General features: G+C 44.1%; 2 protein-coding genes across 3 annotated transcripts in view; both read left to right on the top strand.

Moving 5' to 3' along the window:
- The window catches only part of LOC149325306 (uncharacterized), a 32,168-nt gene extending 29,543 nt beyond the window's left edge, over positions 1 to 2,625 (top strand). The window contains exon 10 of the mRNA XM_089563978.1: positions 603 to 2,625. Within this exon, the coding sequence (XP_089420104.1) occupies positions 603 to 2,299 (1,697 nt within the window). The 3' untranslated portion in view covers positions 2,300 to 2,625. The remainder of the gene's footprint in view (positions 1 to 602) is intronic.
- Positions 2,626 to 8,779: 6,154 nt separating this feature from the next.
- On the top strand, positions 8,780 to 21,820 carry LOC149325305 (uncharacterized). Of its 2 annotated transcripts, XM_089562990.1 has the most exons (12): positions 8,780 to 12,180; positions 13,090 to 13,164; positions 14,980 to 15,106; positions 15,295 to 15,371; positions 15,547 to 15,606; positions 15,795 to 15,854; positions 15,975 to 16,037; positions 16,729 to 16,791; positions 17,192 to 17,385; positions 17,696 to 17,855; positions 18,740 to 18,851; positions 20,694 to 21,820. In XM_089562990.1, exons 1-12 carry the CDS (start codon positions 11,994 to 11,996, stop codon positions 20,770 to 20,772), a joined length of 1,257 nt encoding a protein of 418 aa, XP_089419116.1. In that variant the 5' UTR covers positions 8,780 to 11,993; the 3' UTR covers positions 20,773 to 21,820. The 2 variants fall into 2 exon arrangements, with proteins under 2 accessions (XP_089419116.1, XP_089419117.1); XM_089562991.1 differs by lacking the exon at positions 15,547 to 15,606.
- Positions 21,821 to 21,892: the final 72 nt, after the last annotated feature.

The raw sequence follows: 21,892 nt of genomic DNA, 5'->3' as shown, positions 1-21,892 counted from the left end.
AGCGGCATTAGACCTTCTCAGAAGGTATGTTCTCGACGATCGCGAGAGCCACACGACACTTCAAGCTCTGGAGAAGTGAGTTGTGCTCACCGGGTGTGACAAAATGGCAGACGACACTGCACAACTTTTTCATCTGCTAGCACTGCAGTGAACACGTGTTTATTTACCCACTACTGTCATTCTTCAGTTTGTCCTGCTTCCCGACTCTTACGTTTTCCAGCTCTTGCGTCATTTTTTTTTTATGGTCGTGTGAAAAATGTATCAACAGGTTTCTACTGTATTGCCACCTGTATGTTGACCCCCCCCCCCCCCCCCCAACTCACACCCCTTACTGGCCTAAAAAAAGTTGACTCCAGATACAAATATCTGATGTTTGAAGTGATCCGCGCTGAGTCCGAAAAATCGGTTGGTGGCTGTAGCAGTTATGGTGTGACTGGCTAACATTCGCTTCCGCATCCATGGAACTATTGCCTAGTATTGATGTCTGCTCCTTTGTGGCTGTATGCCTCGTAAGTACGTGCAGTGGTCTTGCATTTCTTGTGTTCATCATGTCATCTATTTTGCTGGAATGCAAGCTTGCTGAGTTCCATTGTACTTTGCAGGGTTTCCAAGCCTTGACAATGTGGACACGGAGTGCAAAGTGAATGGTGGTGCGACCGAGAGCATCTCCAAAGAAATGGGCATCCAAGCCACGGAGCCATCTTCGGATGTAGTCAAATCGTCTCCAGCGGAGGACACACATCCAACTGAAGGTGATCTTCCTCAACCAACACAGCCATCTTCAGATAAAGTCAAATTGCCTCCAGCGGAGGGCACGCACCCAACTGAAGGTGATCTTCTGCAACCAGCAGTGACTGAAGGTGTTTGTCCGCGACCAACAATGTCTGAAAGTTGTCCTCTCCAACCAGCAGTGACTAAAAGTGACCAGCCGCAGCCAGTGATAACTGAGAGCAGTCCTTCGCAACCAACGAAGACAGAAAGTCCTCGTCTGCAACCCTCGATACCTGAAAGTTGTCTTCTGAGACCAACGATGGGTCCCTTTCTGACATTCCAGGAAGCCCTGAGTGGCAAAAGGGTGGGCCCACCCGTAAAACCCATTCTGCCCTGGCCACCGGATCCATCGCTGGGCAAAGCCCTGGCTGCTTGCATCGCAGAGGAGAAGGAGGCATTTTGTAGGGCTTACAACATCACCTTCGGACCCATAAGAACACGGGGGCTTGCCACTGGGGGAAGGAGCGACGATAGTTCCGCACCCCGAGCTGGGACCGAGGCTAGTGCGGAAAGCCAGCAGGGTAAAACAGAAGTGGGAGAGGACAGCTGTGTGTTGCAGAGGGATGCTGACCAGAGCACGTTCCAGGAACAGCAAGCGGAGAGTAGTGTTGCTGAAGAGGCAGGACAGGCCAGTGACGTGCTTCAGCTTGACACTGGTGTTAAGCAGCAAACTTTCCAGATAAGTGGCGTTTCCTCGGCGTCCGATGTCCCGGGTCCAAAACGGGCGTATGCTAAGGAGCCCGAGACATTTCAAACCCCGCCGCTGCGGTTAGGCAGCAAGGATTTGGAATCTGAACCAACCATGACAAGAGAGGTGCAGAACGAAGAGGACGCTGTGCATAGCTCTCCAGATGTAAATGCGAGAAATTCGGACGCAACAGAAGAGACGGGAAGCAAAGTTCACGAGAGGCATCGCCCTTTGCAGGAATCAAGTAGTGTGCTGTCGGAATCACAGCAGCAAAGTTTGGAGCGGAAGGGAACAGGAAGAACCAGGAGTGGTGACAGTTATAGTCGTCAGCTGAAGCCGAATGCTGCTGCTGCAGAATTAAGACACACTGGGACAGGCAAATCGAAAGAGAGGAAAAAAGTGAGCTATCAGGACAGGCAGCAATTGAAGAGTAGCAGTTCTGAGGAAGCCAGCGATGAAGACAACATCGTGCCCTGTGTCAGCAGCAGGAGGCCTGAACAGCAGCCAGTTTCACGGAGTCCGCTGAACAGCCCCGATTCGCCTTCACCATCTGTGATGACACGCTTTCCCGTGGCAGGACGAGAGAGTAACCTGTCTCAAATGTATACAGCTCCACTGACAGGCCTGTGCTATCAGTGCACTCAGAAGTGTGATGATATCAGAGCAACGTGCTACAGGGAGCAGCATTCGACTCGGACCACTACAGCAGAAATGTGGCTCCCTTCTCGGACACATGTGCAGCCGAGTGGTGCTGCTGCTTATTTGGACTGGTCTCGAAACTGGTTTGGATGGCACCAGTGGTACATTAGGAGAATGCTGGAAGCGAATAGCCACTATTGAGCTGGTGCTTATCTGTCAGTTATACATTGCAAGGGCTGTTTAGTCATCATTGTTTGTTGAAACTTTAGCAGGCTACAGAACACCAAAGTGTTGTTGGTTAGTAAATTAATAGGATATTTTTTTATGTGAAAAAGACTGAAGGTAAGGAACTCAGGAACACATTTGATCTAAATAAACAGATTTAAATCTAACAGGCGACTTATTTGAATGAGAGGAAGAGAAGGCTGTGATACAGAGTGTACGATTTTTGCTAGAGGTCAAATCTGCGGTTGCAAATCGCTGAGGAGCTGTTTGTCTAATAGCAATAAAATGTTTGTATTTGTTGATCGTGCTCTCTGCATCTGTGGGAACCTTTATTATTAGAGCTGGGCAAGTCCTCACCCCTGTGATGCCACGCTTGCGCCAAAACTTGCTGGTTGGTTTTCTAGTCTTTTTCTGCCACAGTGAGTTGATGCTATTTCTGCACCAGTATTGACATTGAAATATCTTAGCTGCCCACCTGTTACCATCCAATTTCCCGAGACATATACTGTAAAAACTCGCATATAATACGAGGTGTAATTTGGGGATACCAAAAACGGAAAAAAAAAGTTTTCATCCGCGTATAATGCAAGTAAGGAAGTGCAGTGAGCTCGAAGACATTCCAGCAGTCTCGGAAGCTGAACGCCCTCCGATTATTAGTGTACACTGGCACACCGGATACAATGCGTGCAGCGTGTGAGTGACAGGTACAGATGCGCCGTGCTCGCACCCTGTGCCACGAGTATGTGCAGACCGGTCCTGGCATACTCGCTGGTGCGCATGCTTCGGAAGTGAACGTCAGCGGTTTAGTGATCGTCATCACCTTGTGTACCGGTACCTTCGAGCATGTTAGATATCCCGCATTTCCTGAAATAACAACCGGCAAGCTCCTCGGAAATACTGGCTCAAGTGCATGCAATCCAGATGCACAGCATGGTTGGAGATGCCCGTCTCCATCAGCAGTAACTGCAGGCTCCCTCATAAAGGCCATGCAGCAGCACTTGACGCGGTGCCGATGCTTGGCAGCTGCAATTACTTTACTTTTAAAAGCAGCCGAGTGCTGCTTTTGCGGTCCGGATGTCATGCGAGGTGCGATTATCCTGAGCGTCGCTATGTCAGGTTGGCATAATGAAGTGGCATCAAAATCGAAACTATGACCTACGCCACCGCTAGATAACACCTCATCTCGCTGGAAGCGTGATGACGATGGCAATTAGAGAGTTTTAGCAGAGCGGGTTTGTGCATCCGCTCCGCTCAGCGAGCAAGCGGAAACGCCTCTGCGCATATGCGAAACACTGAGACGGGAGCGCGCGAGCGGAACATCCTCTCGGTACCGCTCCCAGGTGTGCCCAGCGACGCGACGAGTGGTCCTTGCAAAACCTGCTGATCTCACACAGATTTTCACCGAAAATTGTTTCGATCTGTATATAATACGAGGTTTAAATTTGACATGCTATAATTTTAAAAAAAGAAGAACCCTCGTATTATATGATGATTTTTACAGTAATACGAAATGTGTTCAAAAAGAAACTGAACTTTTGCTGCAACATCTGTATTGCTTATTGTACAACATTTTAAACACTGTCCCCCTCAAAGTAGTCCCCTCTACTGGTAATACACCGTTTGTAACATTTCTTCCATTGTGGAAAGCCTTCTGGAACCCACTTTCTGGGATGGCGCGCAGATCTCTTGTCGCATTGTCCTGAATCTCCTCTATGGTTTGGAGGCGACACCCTTTCAACGTGGTTTTAAGTTTGGGAAACGGGAAAAAGTCTGCTAGGGCTAGATCCAGGGATTACGAAGGTTGGGTCACAACGAAAGTATATGATGTTTCGCTAGATAGCTGCAGACGAGGAGCGATACGTAACCTGGCACATTGTCATGATGCAACATCCAAGTTACGTTTTCCCACTATTCAGTCCTCTTCCTGCACACAGCACCTTTCAAATGCACTAAAATTTCCTGGTAGATGTCCTTGTTTACCATCTCACCATGTGGTACAAATTCCTGATGAAAAATGCCTTGGCATTCAAAAAACTGGCGACATCACCTTGATCTTTGGCCGACTCGTGCGTGCTTTTTTTGATGAAGAAGTCCTTTGCCCACCCTCTGCGACAATTAACTGCACCTTCATTTCGATACCATATAGCCATAAACCTATGCCTCAATTGTTATGATTTTTTTAAGGAAGTTTTCATTGTCATTGGTAGTGATAAGCAGTTCCTGGTTGTTTTCAACACGGATCTGTTTGTGATCGCCAGTCAACAAACGCGGCATGAATTTTGCACCTACACAGCCCAGTTAAGTTTTTCACTAAAATTTTATGGCTTGATGCTGCAATGATGCCCATTTCGCCAGCAACTTTTCACAAAGTTAAATGACGACTTTCATGAATCGCGGCATGAACTATGTCAGCATGGTCATTATCTGTCGATGTGGAAGGTTGTCAAAGCTTGGGCTTGTCACTGACCGACATGGCGCCGTGTTCAAAACACCTAAGCCTCTCATAGCACTGCGTGCGACGCACACAGTCCTCCCCGTACTCTTCTAAACAATTTAAATGTCTCTGTGAAGTTTTGCAAAGTTTGCAGCAAAATTTCACACACACGCAGGTTGCTCTTCAAGCTCTTTCATTGTCTTTTTGGCACTAATCCAATGAACAGCTTGCGCACTTGCTCACTTCAGTGGCTGCAGCTCGCCAGTTAACGGTCAAAGTACTGAAACTGGCAGTTTGTTGTCTAAACCTGCCACTACGTCTTCTCAGTAGCCACAGCGCGCTCCCTGTGCCGGTTGACGCGCTATTTCAAAAATTCGATTTGTACGAGGCTTGTACGTGACACGAAAGTTTGGGTTCGCGCATGCCTTCGTACTTGTCAGCAACTCTTTTGAGTAGCACTGATCTGGATTACAGATTGGTCTATTCGCTCGAGAGTAGTCATCTTGTAGATGAAGGCCCAGGAGACGGATTCGGTCGGTGCGGGATGTGAGGGCAACCTGTACTTGCAGACTAAAGGATGCCTGAGGTGGTTTGGGGCATCTATCCAGGGTCGGGACAATGATGTATTCGAACTTGGTGGCCGAGCAAGACATCCTGACCAGGCCAGGTGGGTACCCTCGCGATCGATGGCTGTCGGCAGAGTCGCGATCTGGCCATCACTACCGTGTATTATCCACAAGGTGAGGTCATCGCGGCGAAGAGAATGTGGTGCAGGTGGTGGATGTCTGCCGAGAGCTAACGAGTCTCGGTGTCGTATGAAACAATTCGCGTCCGTTCAATTTTCACAAGCTGTTGAGCCCGGCGACAGGGACTCCGTTACGAAGTTGCGTTACGAAGTTATGACCCTCCAGCAAGCGGCCCGATAATACAAAGGTACGACTCCGTAGGCTGCGGGCTTCTACTACTCTCCCTGAGGTCAGCCCCGACCAAATGATGCACGACCTGCGAGAGGACAGCGGCCTCCTAGTTTGCTTCGAGGCGCAAAAGCAGAGAAAGACGGTGATGCGAAGGTAGGCGGTTCGTTCATATTCTGCCTTCATGGCGGCCTGCTGTACCGTGAGTACGTTCCGGACACCGGAGCGAAGACGACCTAGATCTGTCTAGTTCCCCAGAAGAATCGCGAGAAGGTTCTCCAGTATGCACATGAGGGGCTGATGGCAGGCCACTTCAGCTGAGAGAAGGCAACGAATCTCATTCTCGCGGACTTCTTTTGGCCCGGATTACATGGAGACGAGGGAAGGTTTGTCATATCATGCGACATATATGTCAGAGGACCGTGGCGCGCGGCACTGTGCGGAAGGTTCCCTCGGAGCGGGTGCCTATATCGTCGACACCCTCTTCAGCAAGGTCGTGGTCGATACAGTGCGACCCCTCAAAACGACCACGCGCCGAGGCAGCCGCTACAGACCCACTGAGCACACAATATCCTGTAGATGTCTAGAAACATCTATAAAAGTCATAAATATCTTGGGCTACAAAAGACATCTACAAGACGGTGTTTGACACTCGTCTAATAGACATCTTAGCCAAGACGCCTGGAAGATTTCTTTGGAGGGATATTTGCGTCTTCAGCTACACAAGGCGTTTAGAAGTTGGCTTAGCAAGTTGTCTCCAAGACATCCCCGGGAGACATTTTTGTGGCCGCGTACACATGATGCAATTGGCTTCGGCGCTTCGACTAGGTCACAACTCGGATGAACGAGTAGCCGACTGTCGCGCCATATTCCCGTGAATCGAAAAAAAAAAAAGCTGAAACGGAACTAGCAACAATTATAAGAATCCGAGCGAAAAGCTTAAAATTAAAGCCTGCACAATATTATATGTATCATATATATATATATATACAGCAAACTAAAATTAACATTTTCAGCCATAGCGCTGCGCACGCACTTCTAAAATTAAGGGCTATGAAATTAAAGGCAGTAATTCTATGGCGGCGAAAAGCCGGCGCCCACGTACGTGCACGCGCGTGTGCTGTTGTTGTTGTTGCGACTGAAGGAAGAAGGAAAAGAAATTGCACGGGCCTGCTACTGGCTCTGTTGCTGAGCCACCTCCGCTGCCTCGTGCGGACAGAAGAGAAAATAGAGAAAGAAGGAAGAAAAAGAAGAGCGAGAGAGAAAGACGCGCGTCGCAACAGCCGTCGTCCGCCACCGAAGCGGCAGGTGCAATGACGGCCTACAAGAGATAAAATTCCTGTGGCAGGCTAGCCCCCGCCGCAAGCGGCGTTGACCTACCTATCCCAACCCCGTAGGATCAGGAACAGCTACCTACACTGTGCGTGCGATATCAGGGCACGCCAAAGAACCCTATAAAATATACACAGGTGGTAGAAATTTCCGCAGCCCTTCACGGAGTCTCACATAACTATAACTAGCCTCAGTCGCTTTATTTCAAAGGGATGTTGTCATAACATATTAATATAAACCACATAAACCAATCAAGCCACACCAATTTTTTTGCCGCTCAAATCCGCGCCTGAATAAGTTGACAAATGGGCAATTTCCTCACTGGCGTCCCAGAACCCTCCTCGCAGCACCGCCTCTCCTCCTCCGCTCTTTTTTCCCTTCTCCTCTTTTTTTCTTTCACGGCTGTTGCGCGCTTCGGTCTATTCCTCCGGCGAGTCTGCCTCCGCGCACCGCCGCCGCGAATCTGCGCGTCTTCTGAACCGCGGCCTGGTCAGCGCGCCTCTCAATGTGCTGACGCATGAACACGTAGGTGGTGGTGGAAACGTTTATTGCCAATGATGTAAATCGTAGGGGGCGCCTGGTTTGCCGCAAAAGTTTGCATGATTACGAGAATTGGTCTGGGTATCGGGCATGCTGCAGTATTGGGTATTGAGCAGTCCGGGTTTGTAGTTGTCGCCAATGTGCAGCCTGCGCTATGGTGAGGGACGGAGCGGGGGTTGCGTATTCCCTTCTTTTGTCTCGGTAATACGAGAGAATATCACGGAAGGAGACCAGGTAGTGCATTCCCTGCTCACGACAGTATGAGGCATTAAAGGCTTTCGCCTTAATAAAGCGATTCTGCTCGTATTGTCTTTCACAGCTGTTCTGCTCCTGGCGAGCTTCTAGGGCGGCCGGCTCGCGATTTTCGCGTTGCCCTTCGAGCCATTTGTGTGGCCGGCACGTTCCTCGCGCAAAGAAGGCGACTGCGCACGTACTTAAAATGGCGTTAAAGGGCGATTCACACGACGGTCCGTTCGCCCGCGGCCCGCGCATTACCTGGTCTCCTTCCGTGATATTCTCTCGTATTACCGAGACAAAAGAAGGGAATACGCACCCCCCGCTCCGTCCCTCACCATAGCGCAGGCTGCACATTGGCGACAACTACAAACCCGGACTGCTCCCAATACTGCTGCAGACCAATTCTCGTAATCATGCAAACTTTTGCGGCAAACCAGGCGCCCCCTACGATTTACATCATTGGCAATAAACGTTTCCACCACTACCTACGTGTTCATGCGTCAGCACATTGAGAGGCGCACTGACCAGGCCGCGGTTCAGAAGACGCGCAGATTCGCGGCGGCGGTGCGCGGAGGCAGACTCGCCGGAGGAATAGACCAAAGAGCGCAACAGCCGTGAAAGAAAAAAAGAGGAGAAGGGAGAAAAGAGCGGAGGAGGAGAGGCGGCGCTAGCTGCGAGGAGGGTTCTGGGACGCCAGTGAGGAAATTGCCGACAAATGCTACGTTTGAATTAATTTATCGGAGTTCCGTAATCTCTATGATCAGATCAGGGGGATCTGTTCCAGCTCCGGGATCCGACCGGCCAGACGTTTGTAACAAGCACAATGCATTGTGATGCTTCTCCGGCTTACTTTTTCTCAGCTACCGTTACTGGATGTTGCCGACGTCACTACCTCAACCGCACTCACCCCAGGACTGCAGCGATTCCAACCTTGATAAAATTGAAAACTTAATTTTATTATTAGTATTTGTTTCTCATCATATTTTATTTTTTTTTTATTTTCATTTTAATTGTCACTTGAAATTATTGTATTCGTATCTTGAATTGATTTAATTTTGTTAACTGCGGTACTGCACATTGACCGTTGTTCCCGCGCAAACTGTCAGACAAGCCGGAGAAAGGAACTGGAGCGGTTGCTCCGTCGTCGCTATTGATCGTGCTTCTTTGGTGTCAACATCAACCCGGTGTGGGAGCGGCGCCTATATTCGGGTAGTGTCCTTACGTTTTTGATGAGCAGTACTCAATTGTCAACTAGGATAGCCTGCACGTATAGGTGTTTTATGTGTATCCAGTATCCCGACCGGATTGTCAGATGTACTACAGGCATGCATCCACGTGCACGCGAAATGTAATTATGTACCGCGGCCAAAAAAAAATATAGAACTATATGCATGCTGGGCAAAAACTAGCGCTTCCTCACTGGAATTTTTGCTGACTGCATATTTGGTGACTGACTTTATCGTCAGCGGGGCGTCTCGGTGTTAATTGTTAGTGCTGCCGACTCCGGTAGGCTTGCCCCGTTTCTTTCTCGCTAGTTACATCGTGCACGTGTGCGCCGACCCGCGAGCTCTCGTATGACAGTGCTCCATTTTCAACTAAGATGAGCGTGTAGGTGTACCCGCCGGATTGTCAGGTGCGCGCAATGTGTAATATGGAGCGGCCAAAGAAACCCTTTGAAAGTCTTTCGCGGTGGCAGAAGAGGCGCCGGTTAAATAAAATTGTGTCAAAAGTTTCTACATGTAGCTCTCAGCCTATCACGACTGATACCCGGAGCACTGCAGAAGCAAGCTGTAGTAACTGGGTGGACAGTAACGCCTCCAATAATGTTTGCACTACGTCAGAGTTCGAATGCGAGATTGGTGGTGACGTATCTGAATGCAGCTCTCATGAGGGAATGGATTCACCTAGTAGTCATGCTGATACCCTTTCTGGAGATGAAGAGGTTTCATCTGAGCTGCCGTCCTTTGAACAGGATAATCCGAGCGCGCGCATTGTTTCGGTTTCAGGCAGTTCGAATTCTGAGGATAATCCGAACGCGCGCATTTTTTCAGTTTCAAGCAGTTGTGGTGACCTTGCAAGGGGGGCCGATTTTGGCAGATCTTGCCCAACTGAGTTGGCACAAGATGGTGCTTTTCATGACAGCTGTCTGCAGGTAGGAGTGGGATGCACTAATTCTGAACCTGTGCCTGTTCACGACAGTAGCTCAGATGAAACTGCGTCAAGCAAGAGCTTCCCTTCAGATGCATTCTCTACAGATTCCGAGGTTGAGGCTTTGCCTGGAACTTTTTTGAGCAGCATCAGTGAAAAACAGACAAATAGTGCCATGGCAAATAGTGATTCAGTGTGTCGCATGAAACACTTCCTGACTGAATGGTCTGGTGATCATAAGATCACTCATGGAGCCCTTTCCTCACTTATGAATGAGTTGAGGCGTTACCCCATCTTCTCAGGCTTGCCGCGCGACCCAAGAACTTTGCTGTCTACACCTCGCAGGGCATGCGCAGTAACTAGAGATGTGCCACCAGGTTCCTATTTTCACTTCGGCATTGCAGAGAGTTTGAAAAGCCTACTTGTACAAGTCAGTGACCTTTCGACCATACCACCCCAAATTGGTATAATGTTTTATGTTGATGGGCTGCCACTAACCAAAAGCACTCACAGTCAGTTTTGGCCAGTTCTTGGTAAAACTCAGGACGTAGCTCATAGTGGAGTATTCTTGATTGGCTGTTATCATGGCCATGCAAAGCCAAATTCCGTTGAGGAGTACCTTTCGGATTTCCTTGCTGAGCTTCAAGACCTCTTGGCAAATGGATTCCATTTCTGTGGACAAATATTCTCTGTTTATGTAAGGGGATTTGTTTGTGACGCACCGGCTAAAGCATTCTTGTTAGGCACCAAGTCGCACTCCGGCTACTTTGGCTGCGGAAAGTGCACACAAGAGGGCGAGTTTGTAGATGGAACGGTCGTTTTTCTTGAATCTGACGCACAGCTGCGAACAGATCAGTCATTTGCTCAAAAAGCACAAGAAGAACACCATGTAAAAGACACGCCCCTTCAGTCCTTGCCTGTAGGCCTAGTCACACAGTTTCCTTTAGATTATATGCATTTGGTCTGCATTGGTGTTGTGAAGAAGCTGCTGCTTCTGTGGATTAAGGGCAGTAAATCTTACCGCCTGCCATCACTGTCTGTAAATGAAATATCTCAGCGTTTGGTTGACTTGAAACAATTTTGCTGCGGTGAACTGGCACGACTACCACGGTCTTTGAAGGATCTTGGCTTTTGGAAGGCAACTGAATTCCGTTCCTTTGTTTTATACTTTGGTCCAGTAGTGTTGAAAGGTGTCCTAGGGCAAGAGAGGTATGAACATTTCCTCGTACTGCATGTTGCTATTATCATACTTGCTAGCCCATCCATGTGCATGACATACAATAATTATGCCAAGGACCTTCTTTGTTTTTTTGTTCGCAGTTTCAAGTCATTGTATGGTCGCGGGAAAGTTTCATATAATGTCCATGGGCTAGTGCATCTTGCTGATGATGTAGCAAACTATGGAGCATTAGACAATTTCAGTGCCTTCCCGGCTGAAAGCTTTATGTTTCGTCTGAAACAGCTGCTTCGCAGTTCAACTCGCCCGCTTGAGCAGTTGCACAACAGATTAATTGAGCTCAAAGAGAGTGGCAACCTCAATGCCTTCCAGAATGGTCCAGAACCTTCCATTGTTTTCAAGAAGATGCATATGGGAGGACAGCTACCGAATGACTGCAGGGGGCCACAGTTTCACACTGCCGTCTTTCCAAAGTTTGTCCTTAAATCGGCTATTGGAGACAATGGCTGCATTCTCTCCAACTGTTGCGTAATCCTAGTCTCCGATTTTTGCTTTGATGAAGCAGGTTCAAAAGTGATTGTGGGCAGACAGTTCACAGAGGTGAGAGATTTCTACACTGTACCTTGCCGCTCCAGTGACGTGGGCATTTTTGTTGTATCTCATCTGTCATCTTGCAAGGTGTGGCCGGTATCGCGTGTCCAGTCAAAATGTATGCTGCTTCCTTATTTAGGTTCCAATATTGAGTATTTAGCTTTTCCATTGCTTCATACTATGTAATTTTGCCTCATCATCAGATGTATGTGTTGTTGTATCTTTAATTGTCTACTTTTTACCAACACTTCAATGCTTTTACTGTCTGCAGCCTAATAGTTTTCACTTTTTCAGGCAATGTTTGCTATAGTTCGTTTTTTATCCGATGACTCAGTCGATGTGGTGCCAACAAATTGGCTAAAAGGGGACGAGTGTCTGTGGCCAACAGCGTTCCGTGCAACTCGTACCGTCAAGGCGGTGAAACACCGAGAAGTGCCAGATGCTTCTTTCAAGAAGCACACTGTTCACGTTCTGAGTTTTGAAGGTAAGAAAACCAGTGTGTTTTCCCTGTTATCTTTTCTTAATCTTATGGGATTAAGAAAAGAGGATATATGTTGAATTCTGCTGGTTAATTAAAGGAATATTTAATATAGCATGAACTGTCTGCATTTAATGCAACATGGATGCGATGAAGCACAAACAGTGAAACAAGATAGTAGTCACTTCATAGTTAACACCAGCACAGTTGAGTTTTACTTTTATACAAAGTGAAAATTGGATTTCCACAATATAGATCACCATAATTCTTAGCTTTGGAAGCAGAGTGGTCGTGTTTCATTTGTCCTGTTGACGTTTCATTTGTTAAAACTGATTATAAAATTTATCAGTATTTTTGGAGTGGAAATTTTAGAGTATAAGCTCTACTTTTCATACTGCAACTCTCATGATCAAATTAGGCACGGTTTCGACCTTCCTCTGCTGGAGGTGTTCCCATATGAAGTAACATGCATGATTTGCTGGGGAGAGATGCTGCTGTGTACCAAGTGACTAGGCCAGGGTAGAACAGCTGATTTGCTGGTGCATGGCCCTTCAGTCTTGCCGCAAATAAGGCACGCGCTGCTTTGAATATGTCAACTCTATGGTGCAGGCACTGAGTCGGATCATCTTGCCAATATAGCTTGCTGGAATGAAGGAAAGGTTATTAAGCCATACAAATATACTGCCATGATTGACAGAGGTTACTCATATAATGTGGTCTAACCAGGACAAACCTCCAAAATTCTTTCTTCATTGCGGTCTGCCTTTGACAGTATGTTCAGTAGTGTTATTTTTACTGAAGTCATAAGGAAACATTTCACATTAGATTTTTAAACAATTGTTTTTGACATTCACTGTTGGAGGCTTTAAATTGGGCTAAAATGAATGCTGAACGTCCAATTTCGTTTTATTTTAGACACATACCAAAGGGCAAGATCAAAATTAAGAAAAGCTGAGGATACAGATGACATCGCAACTTCAACAGATCAAGGTATGTAGCCCTCAATTCCAAGTATTAAATATTTCAGAAGTACTGCCACTAGAGCTTTGAAAAGGTGTACTCTGGCTTTGAAAGTTGTGAACAAGAAAATACTGTGAATTAAGAACTAGTTACTGCACAGCTTTATGGCTTAACCATTTATCATTTATGCAAACAAAGTAGCCTAATTTGCTCAATACTTGCTAAGCTGGATACTATCTTTGCATGATGCTATGCTTTGAATAGTTGCCATTTGGATATGCAATACTCAGTGAATCTTACTGATCTGATTGATCACATGCCCAAGAGAGGCTTTGGCGCATCTTTCTGTGTCCTATCAGTGGTAGAATTTCGGAGTGAGTAGGCCACCTGCTTCATCATCTGTCATGTGAAAAAATGTTTTGCACTGGACTTTGCTGTTAGTGTACATTATAAGAAGGGATGATGTAAATAAACTTGTTTAAACAATGATCAGCTGTAAGTATAGTAGTGAAGAGGTTCTTTGAAACTGTGACGGCTGGCTGTACTTTACTTGGCATGAGAACTGGCTTGCTCTTTATCTGAAATGACATTTTCCCATTTCATAGCTGGCAACACATGCTTACTTTGCATATTTGCTGTTAGCAGCTAAATTTTAAGGTGTTGAAACGATATAGCTGAAGTGGTGAGAGTCATGTTTTGATAAGTGAGTTATAGCGAGTGATGTCTCTATGCACAGATATATGGAAAAGCACTGAACAAGGGTTGGGGTACCTTGGTTTGCAAGGCGAGCCAACATTTCAACAAAGGGGCTTATCTCAGATGAAGACAAGATCCCTTGTTAAAATGTTGGCTTGGCTTGCAGGCTCGGGCCCCCTCAACCCTTGTTCAGTGCTCTTTCATACTGTGTAGCCATCTCCTTTCTCCTTTGTTACCCTGTGTACAGATGTCTTTAAACAAACTATGAGAGACATCTCAGTGCTATCTGTGCATTTCGATTCGATCATTTATCTAGAGCTCTTGAGCGGTGTGCTGAGCAGAAAATTAAATCATAGCACAGGTGCTTGTTTGGGACCAATGTAGTCTGTGTGGATTGCATGACAGCGGCCTCGCTAGAGTATGTTGTCAGTAAAAGTCAGTGCCTTTTTTTTTTTTTTTCACAATTTCACTTCACTTTCGCCACAGCATCTCTAGAAGCCAAAATTATGCATCTGGAATCTTCTCGAGTTGGCAATTCACCCATTGCACATTTAAAAATGGTACTGCTTATATTTTTGAGTAGTAATATTGAATACTGTTTGCATATTTATGTGAAAGAATATAATATGATTTTTGGTGACAGTACTGCACCTAGCAAAGCTATTTTATAAATGTGCAATGTGTGAAAGCAAGCTCAACTACCTTCCAGATACTATATCTGGTGTTTGAAATTTTGAGGCATAAGACCAATTAAGAAAATTTAGAAAGGAGAATCATCTTTTTTGATGGCCATCAAATTATAGAGTATTGCCCTTGAAATCAAAAATGAAGTTCATTACTTGATTTTAGCTAATTGAATTGTTTAGCTCTGTAGCAACCAGAATACCTGCCTCGCTGTATAACCAATCTGCAAAGGCTACACCAGGGTACTCATCATAATTTTTAAAATGCAGATCTATAGTAATTAAAAAAAATTGTAAATTCACTTCTAGCAGTCTTATCTATGGAGTTCTGAGTGGGGTGGCTATTTATGTGGTGAATTTCTCACCTTCGTGCTAGTGGCATTCACAAACTGTTGATATTTAGAATCGGTACCCAGTATAGACATCGCCTTGAACATTTTGCTGCAAATTCACATTTCATTTTCAGAGAAGGGTCGTGGGAAGCGAAAGAAGGTATCGGCAAGTTTGAGCAGCTCTGATATCTCTGATTTTGAAGATGGAAACAAAGATTTTGGACTCCGTGGTATTCCACCCTCACCTTTCAGGTCTCAAAGGCATGGAACGTTCCCTTTCTCAAGAACATTTCTGGGTGATAAGAAAATAACTGATTCTTTCAAAGAGCTTGTTCTAATTTAGGAGCTGAATTTCAAAAGTACTCTTTTCATGACAAAGAAACACCATATTCATGGAGGTTATAATTTTTCTTGTTTGGTTAATTTTGTGTTGTTGCTTCTAATTGCAGTGGTTCAACTTTGCATGGAGAGAACAGTTCTGCAGCATTGCACACGTCCACAGGCATTTTGTCACCATGTCCTTCAGGTGAGGTCACTAGCGTTACCATATGAATTCGGTACTGTTAAGCAGCACTGAGTTGCACAGTGCTTATTTGCTGGTGTAGGTGTTTCAGGCTTTTACTTAAGCAAGTCTGCTTAGGGAAATGCATGCAACATTCATGTAAATATATCCAGCTATATGCAGTCTCCATTGTCTGCAGGGGAAAGAAGTTTTGAATCATCACCCACTTCTGCTGGCATTTTGGCAACAAGTCGTTCAGGTACTGTTAAATGCTAGGAGCAGCTAATTTCATTTGAGTTTAAGAGCTTTTAATCAGTGTTGCTGAAGTTCTTTGGCTTGGAGTATTTCAGTTTATAATTTGCTTGCATTATAGTATATGTGTAGAGTGTGATCGATACAGTCTTAGTGTAAATGCATCCAGCTATATGCAATCATTTCTACCGGCAGAGGGGCGAAATTCTGAAACATCTCACACCTCGACAAGTGTTCTGCCACCAAGTACTCAAGGTATGCTTGCATTGCGGTGAAACTTGCCTCCCCCTAATGCAGAACCCTGCGCATGTCTTTGTATCTGCATATGTATGTATATATGTTATTATAAGCTACACGCATCATCCTTGCCCACAGAGAAAAGGCACTTCGAATTCGGAGCAGCCCACACTTCCACAGGCGTTATGTCACCAAGTTCAGGTACGCACACCTGCCTTATTATATGTTAAGTGCAATTAGGTGCCATCAAGCTGCATAGGTTTCCATTGCCAGTCTGAGCATCGTATGACTGCTTTTCGGGTCTAACTGTATAGTAATGTGTGCAGCATAATGGACGCAGCATTTATGTAACTATATCCAACTATGTGTAGTTATTTTTGCTTGCAGTAAAACAGAGCTCTGAAGCATCACACACTTCCATGGGATTTTTGCCACCAAATCCTTGAGGTATACAAATGCTACCTTATGTTATGTTGGGCACAGTCAGTCGCCACCAGGAAGCAGTGTCTAGTTACTTCTTTGAGCATACTGTGACACCGATTGTTGGGCTTGAGCATAAATTATTCAGTATGAATGCACATATATCTGACTTCATGTTCAGTCATTTGAAGCTAGAAGTAACTGTTTCAATTGAAATTTTGAGTTGTAATCAATTTATGAGAGTCTATTTCTATCGTCTTGCAGTACTTTTTGCTATTAAGTGAACACTTACTTTGTTTGATCTATTTGGGGCAGTTGTGGTCCGAAAGACCTCTCAAATTTTGGTTCGTCGGGTACTTTAACTTCAGCATAGTAGCAAAAACATTACATATTGATGAACGTTAAAAACACTGGTGTATAATATGGAAGAGGTTCATCATTCATTGTATTAACATTTTTGCTTTATATGCAGCCTGCCTTGGATGCTCACATGTGAAAGACCGGGCAGCATCAGAAGCAGGAAGCATCAGCTCTGGTAAATAAAAATTCTTGCAAATAGAAAACAAAATACTTGAGCACCATGCAGGAAATAATTGCACAATGGATCTGTCTCAGTAAATATAGAGAGTAGGAAAGTTTGTTTCATGTGCAATAAGAACTGTGTCAACAGTAAAGTAAATTTATTCAAGTATGAACTGCTTTACTCAGCCAGTTGAATCAGATTTCTGTCAAAATCAAGCTGTAGAGTTGTGCTGGCTCTTTGGGCTTGGTACTGCAGCACAATTTGCTTTTGTGGGCAGCACCATGTAATATCCAGTCCTTTCAATCTGTATACAGCATGCCACATACTTGCTCCATCAGAACAACAGGCATGACGTGTGCTTCTACTTTATGGCTTAATGCATTTACTTCTGTTTCTTGGTTACTCTTTTCAGATAATGCACTTCGGATTCTGCGAGAAGTTTGCTTTGTGAAGAAAGAGCTTAGAGCGATAAAAGGGCTGTTGGAAAAAGGACAGTGCGGTGATAGTGGAGGGTCTGGAGAATCTGTCATTTTACCATTGAAAACAGAGGAGGATATCCAAGAAATTGAAAAAAAGCTGAAATGTCAAGAGTTTCATGCACGACTGGTATGTTTCATTTTACAAGTGTGCTGGTGTGGTTCATTTGCTTTTGGTGAATAAACATAGTTGCCAGTTCATGTACCTGACAGGGTACTCAGAGAAGGATGCAAGGCATAAAGCAGAGTGCACAAGTTGCTCGTAGTGTGCATATATGGTTCATTGGGAGCACATAATTAGTGTGGCAGGAAATTAAAGAAGGATGTGGCCATGGATATGTAAAGTAAAAGCAAGTGCAATGTGGGCATTACATTAGCAATGCTGCTGGACAGATTTCCTGCCAAAAACATGTATTACATAACCCCTACTGGTTTTACAGGTTCGCCAGCTTGCTGGTATAGGTGGAACCACTGCCCAAGCTGCGACGACAAGGATATTATCAAAGTTGATTGATGACTCTTTGGGCCAACATTATAGCTTGTATGGCCAGAAAGGCAAGAAGGTGTTTGCTAACTTGGAACTATTCAATGTGATCCAGAGTGAGTATACTCCCATGTCACATATGACTACTCAAGGCAGTTCTGGCATTAGATTCTTGAGTGCTGAAATTTTTGCAAACCGCTAAACAGCGCTTGTAAGATATATGGTCATATCATAGCTGGATACAAACAACATACATAATTTTTCATTGATATAGTAGTTCGTGGTTAAAGCATCATATCGGCACAAGAATTTCTAGGTCTCTAACTTGTTTGTTACTGTCAAAAATTAAAACTGATCTCTTTACTTTTCAGTAATACACATGCTGCATACGTACCATTGCCCATAGTTCTGCTGTTTTAGTAGGATAGCTGCTGTTTTCACGTTGTATCCTACTCAGCTGAAGCCCTCTCTTACTTCGCCTGGCAAAAAAACCTTTACTCCCGGGCAACTTTTTGTGGCTATGCAACCAAGGCTGCGGAGCAGTGCTTTAGTTCTGGCATATCTGGCCTCAGTTTCGGTTTCAGTTTGACCTTTACTTGAAGTCATAGTTTTCGAGCCGCAAGCGACACAGCAAGGTCCTTCTTTAGCCAGCTTAGGGCCTACTTGAACGTAAATGTGTGGTTAATGAATAAAACACACTTTGTACATTGCCAAAACGTGTGCATTGCGTTGTGTAGCAAGACCAGCGGGTAGACGCAACAAAAACAGCCAACGTGCATTTCAGATTACTGACAGATGGTGTAGCATCTCGTTTTGCTCAGCATATTCTGCTGATTCAAAAATGCACTAAACTAACATTGCACTGTCTTGTGTTGTAGAACGATCATGATGTACCGTGATCATATAATACTCTAGAGCATGATCCTTGAAACTGTTGTGCTCGTGATTGTGTTTTAGTGTTTTTTATGCCGTCATTTTTTTTTTTTTTTGCCTCTTACAGAAGCAGTACGGCTTATGAATGGACTCTCGCTGGCATCACTGCAGGATATCCAAACAGGAGTTAAAGGGTGGCTCAAGAACTGCTCTGCACGGCTGAAGAATGCCAAGAAGAGGTACTTGGATTGTGCTGATGCGATTTATACACTTATCCACATGTACTGAGAATTTGAAAAAAAAAGTCACCTTTGTACTCATGTGGGCTTGTCTTTTTCCCCCTACTGTTTGAAAGTGGAGGCAGGCTATTTCACTAGTTTAATGGGTTGAGCTCCTTGCTTGTAATTAGCCCATCCCTGTCACTAGGTCTAAGCCCAGTTATAGGAATAGGCACTTGTGTTGGCTTCTCTATCTTCTGTCATCTTTTTTGCACTTGTTAACAATGAAGGTGTAAACTACCAGTAGCCTGGACATCAGAGGTGTGCCTTAGCAATTTGAATGCACTTGTGAAGAAATCATATGGATAAAAGACTGACGGCAAAAATGAAATATTGTGCAGCTTCGTAAAGTATTGCGGGGTTTTTTTTTTTGTTCACTGTTTGCAAAGTGAACAAATATGAAATTACCGTTGTGTTAAAAGTTCTTATATTCTTATATAGTGGGTGCTATCTACTGCAATACCGTACTAGATATTACATTGACTTGGCTATCCAATTAACAGTGACTATAGAGTCATGTAATCCCTTTTAACAATTGTTATTGCAACAGCTGTTTAATCAAGGATACTGCAGAAGTCCTAGGGGGCTATTTAAAAAAATGATTTTGGTGTTTAGTTTTTTCTTTTCCTGTCCTCACTTTTTTAGTCAGCATTTTGCTTTTGATTCTTGTAACATTTGCAGGGGTAGAGAGCAGGTCTGCTGTTTGAAGTAATGCATGTTACGTATGTTTTGTATATATGTGACTAAAAGATGTGAAATGTGTAGTGGAACACCACACAGGGATGGATTGGAAAAGAAGCTAACTGTGCAGTGATACATTTTTGCATGCTGAAATTTTGTGCTGTTGAAACACAGCTGCGATGCCTCATGGCCACTGTTTGGCTGCAGCTTACCTAAAAGAAAAAGCTTGTTAATGTTACAAGAGGCTGAGTTAACTAAACAGGTGTGCAAATATTCAGTATTTTCTCATAACACATTAAATGTCCGTTTCGATTCACTCAACAAGTGAAAAGGTGCACATTTCAAATAATTTGCAGCTAACAGAATAAAGTGAGGCATTTGGATCATAGGCACCAAATTTGAATAGGGCGTGTTTTTTTTTTTCTGATGACTTATTTTAAAACAGAGCCTACTCTGACAATGCACAGCATGGCCAGCTTGTGCAAGGAGCAGTCAGTGCCATTAGGACTGCAAATTAATCCAATTTATGGACGATGGTTTAGAATCAACAAGGTTCAGCCAGGTTCAGTAAACATGTCCTATCACCTTGCCGGATATTGGAGGTCGTGGCGCACTGCTCTTGTCCTCATGTCAGCCAAAGTGTAGCACTTGTTTCCATCACCGTCAGAAAGAACAAGCAATTTCATTATGTGAATATGAATATCATCGGGCAAAATCTGACTGTGTTCAGTCGTTAGTTACAGCATTCCTGGATGAATGTTTGGTTTGTGTCAATATCCACAAACACAGGGAATAATCGCGTGGATGTTTGATTTGGTTCTCACTATTCAGTTTGATTTTTTCTGCTCTCTATATATACTTTGCCAGCAAAACTATATTATTCAGTTTAGTTTCAGAATACTATTCTCGCACCACTATAGTTGCTAACAAGGCATTCTTTGCAGACAATTCATTTTGCCTTGCATGATACAGCTTTTTTCAGTATGACAGTGTGACCGCGGACAACAAAGCAAAATTTTTATGTAGGTCCCATTCTTAATGTGGAAACAAAACATAAGGCACTTATTTCATAACTTCATAAAAGCATACTGAAGTATGTTACCTATAATTTTCTCATTGCAGGATGTCTAAGGGGACTCCTGATCACCTCACCTCCACCTGCCAGCCAGTCTCAGCATTTGTGGAAGCTGCGAACATTTAGTTATTCCAGGGAAACTAAGTTTATGGGCACACAAGTCCATGCCATATGTTTTTTTAAGATTTTTATTTATTTGCTCATGACGCCAAGCGGAATACTTGTTTTCATGCTTATTTTTTAGTTCTGTTTACATTGTCGCTGTTGTGTTGCGCGAATTCTTTGTCATGTGTTCTTTTATTTACTGCACTTAGCATATCTTGCATTTCATACTTATTTTTCAGTTTTGTTTACATCGCTGCTGTTGTGTAGTTGTGCATAAGTCCTTGTCATGTTTTTTTTTATTTTACTCACAGTGCCAACTGCCATACTTGTGTTTTACAGTATATCTTACATTTCTTGCTTACTTTTCAGTTCTCTTCAGGTCATTACATTGCTGTAGACAGTGTTTCTGAGCACATAAGTCTAGTCATTTTTTTTTTTTTTTTCAGATAATTATTTACTTGCAGGGACAAGTATATCTTGAATTTCATGCTTTTCTCTTTAGATAATTCCTGGACGATTTTTTCAGGTGCATAAATCTAGTCATGTTTTTATATTTATTTATTTACTTGCCACGCCAAATTGTATCTTTCATTTTATGCTTATTTTTCAGTTCTGTTTGTCGTTGCTGTCGGCAAACCATGCTCCTAAGCGCATAAGTCCTTGTCATGTTCTTTCTTTTAAGGCTTTTATTTGCTTACTCACAACACCAAGTACTTGTGTTTTCCAGCAAATCTTACTTTTCATGCTTATTTTTCAGTTTTGTGTACGGTGTTGCTGTGACAAGCCATATTTCTCAGTGCATAAGTCTGTCATGTTCGTTTTCTATGCATTTTTATTTTTCAGTGCGCCTCACATTATCATGTTTATATTTCATTCTGTTTTGCTTCTCTAGCTTTTTTTTTTCAGACTGCTGCTTTGTTATGGCCTTTACCTACTGTTTAATCAACTGCCACAGTAGATTGGTTTTTCTGAATCCTGTGTGTAATGCCCTCTTTGGCCCTTGAGCAGGGTGTAAATAAAAAGTATTTCATTTCGTATTTGATTACTATTAAAGTGAAAGCTTGCACAACACTGAGTCGTTATTTTTTAAAGCTATTTGCATGCTAGAACTGCATGCAACTGGCTGACTTTTCTGTAAATT

The sequence above is a fragment of the Amblyomma mixtum genome, chromosome 10, assembly GCF_055824585.1.
Source record: "Amblyomma mixtum isolate Tamu chromosome 10, ASM5582458v1, whole genome shotgun sequence".
Taxonomy (NCBI): Eukaryota; Metazoa; Arthropoda; class Arachnida; order Ixodida; family Ixodidae; genus Amblyomma; species Amblyomma mixtum.
This window is presented reverse-complemented; position numbering and strand designations above follow the sequence as displayed.

Bases quoted from the DNA above. Each gene is read 5' to 3' on its own strand.
- LOC149325305 (XM_089562990.1), top strand. From the start codon at position 11,994: ATGTTTGCTATAGTTCGTTTTTTATCCGATGACTCAGTCGATGTGGTG. The intron at 15,855-15,974 runs GTATGCTTGCAT...CCTTGCCCACAG, and splicing joins TCTGCCACCAAGTACTCAAG to AGAAAAGGCACTTCGAATTC. The intron at 17,386-17,695 runs GTATGTTTCATT...CTGGTTTTACAG, and splicing joins AAGAGTTTCATGCACGACTG to GTTCGCCAGCTTGCTGGTAT.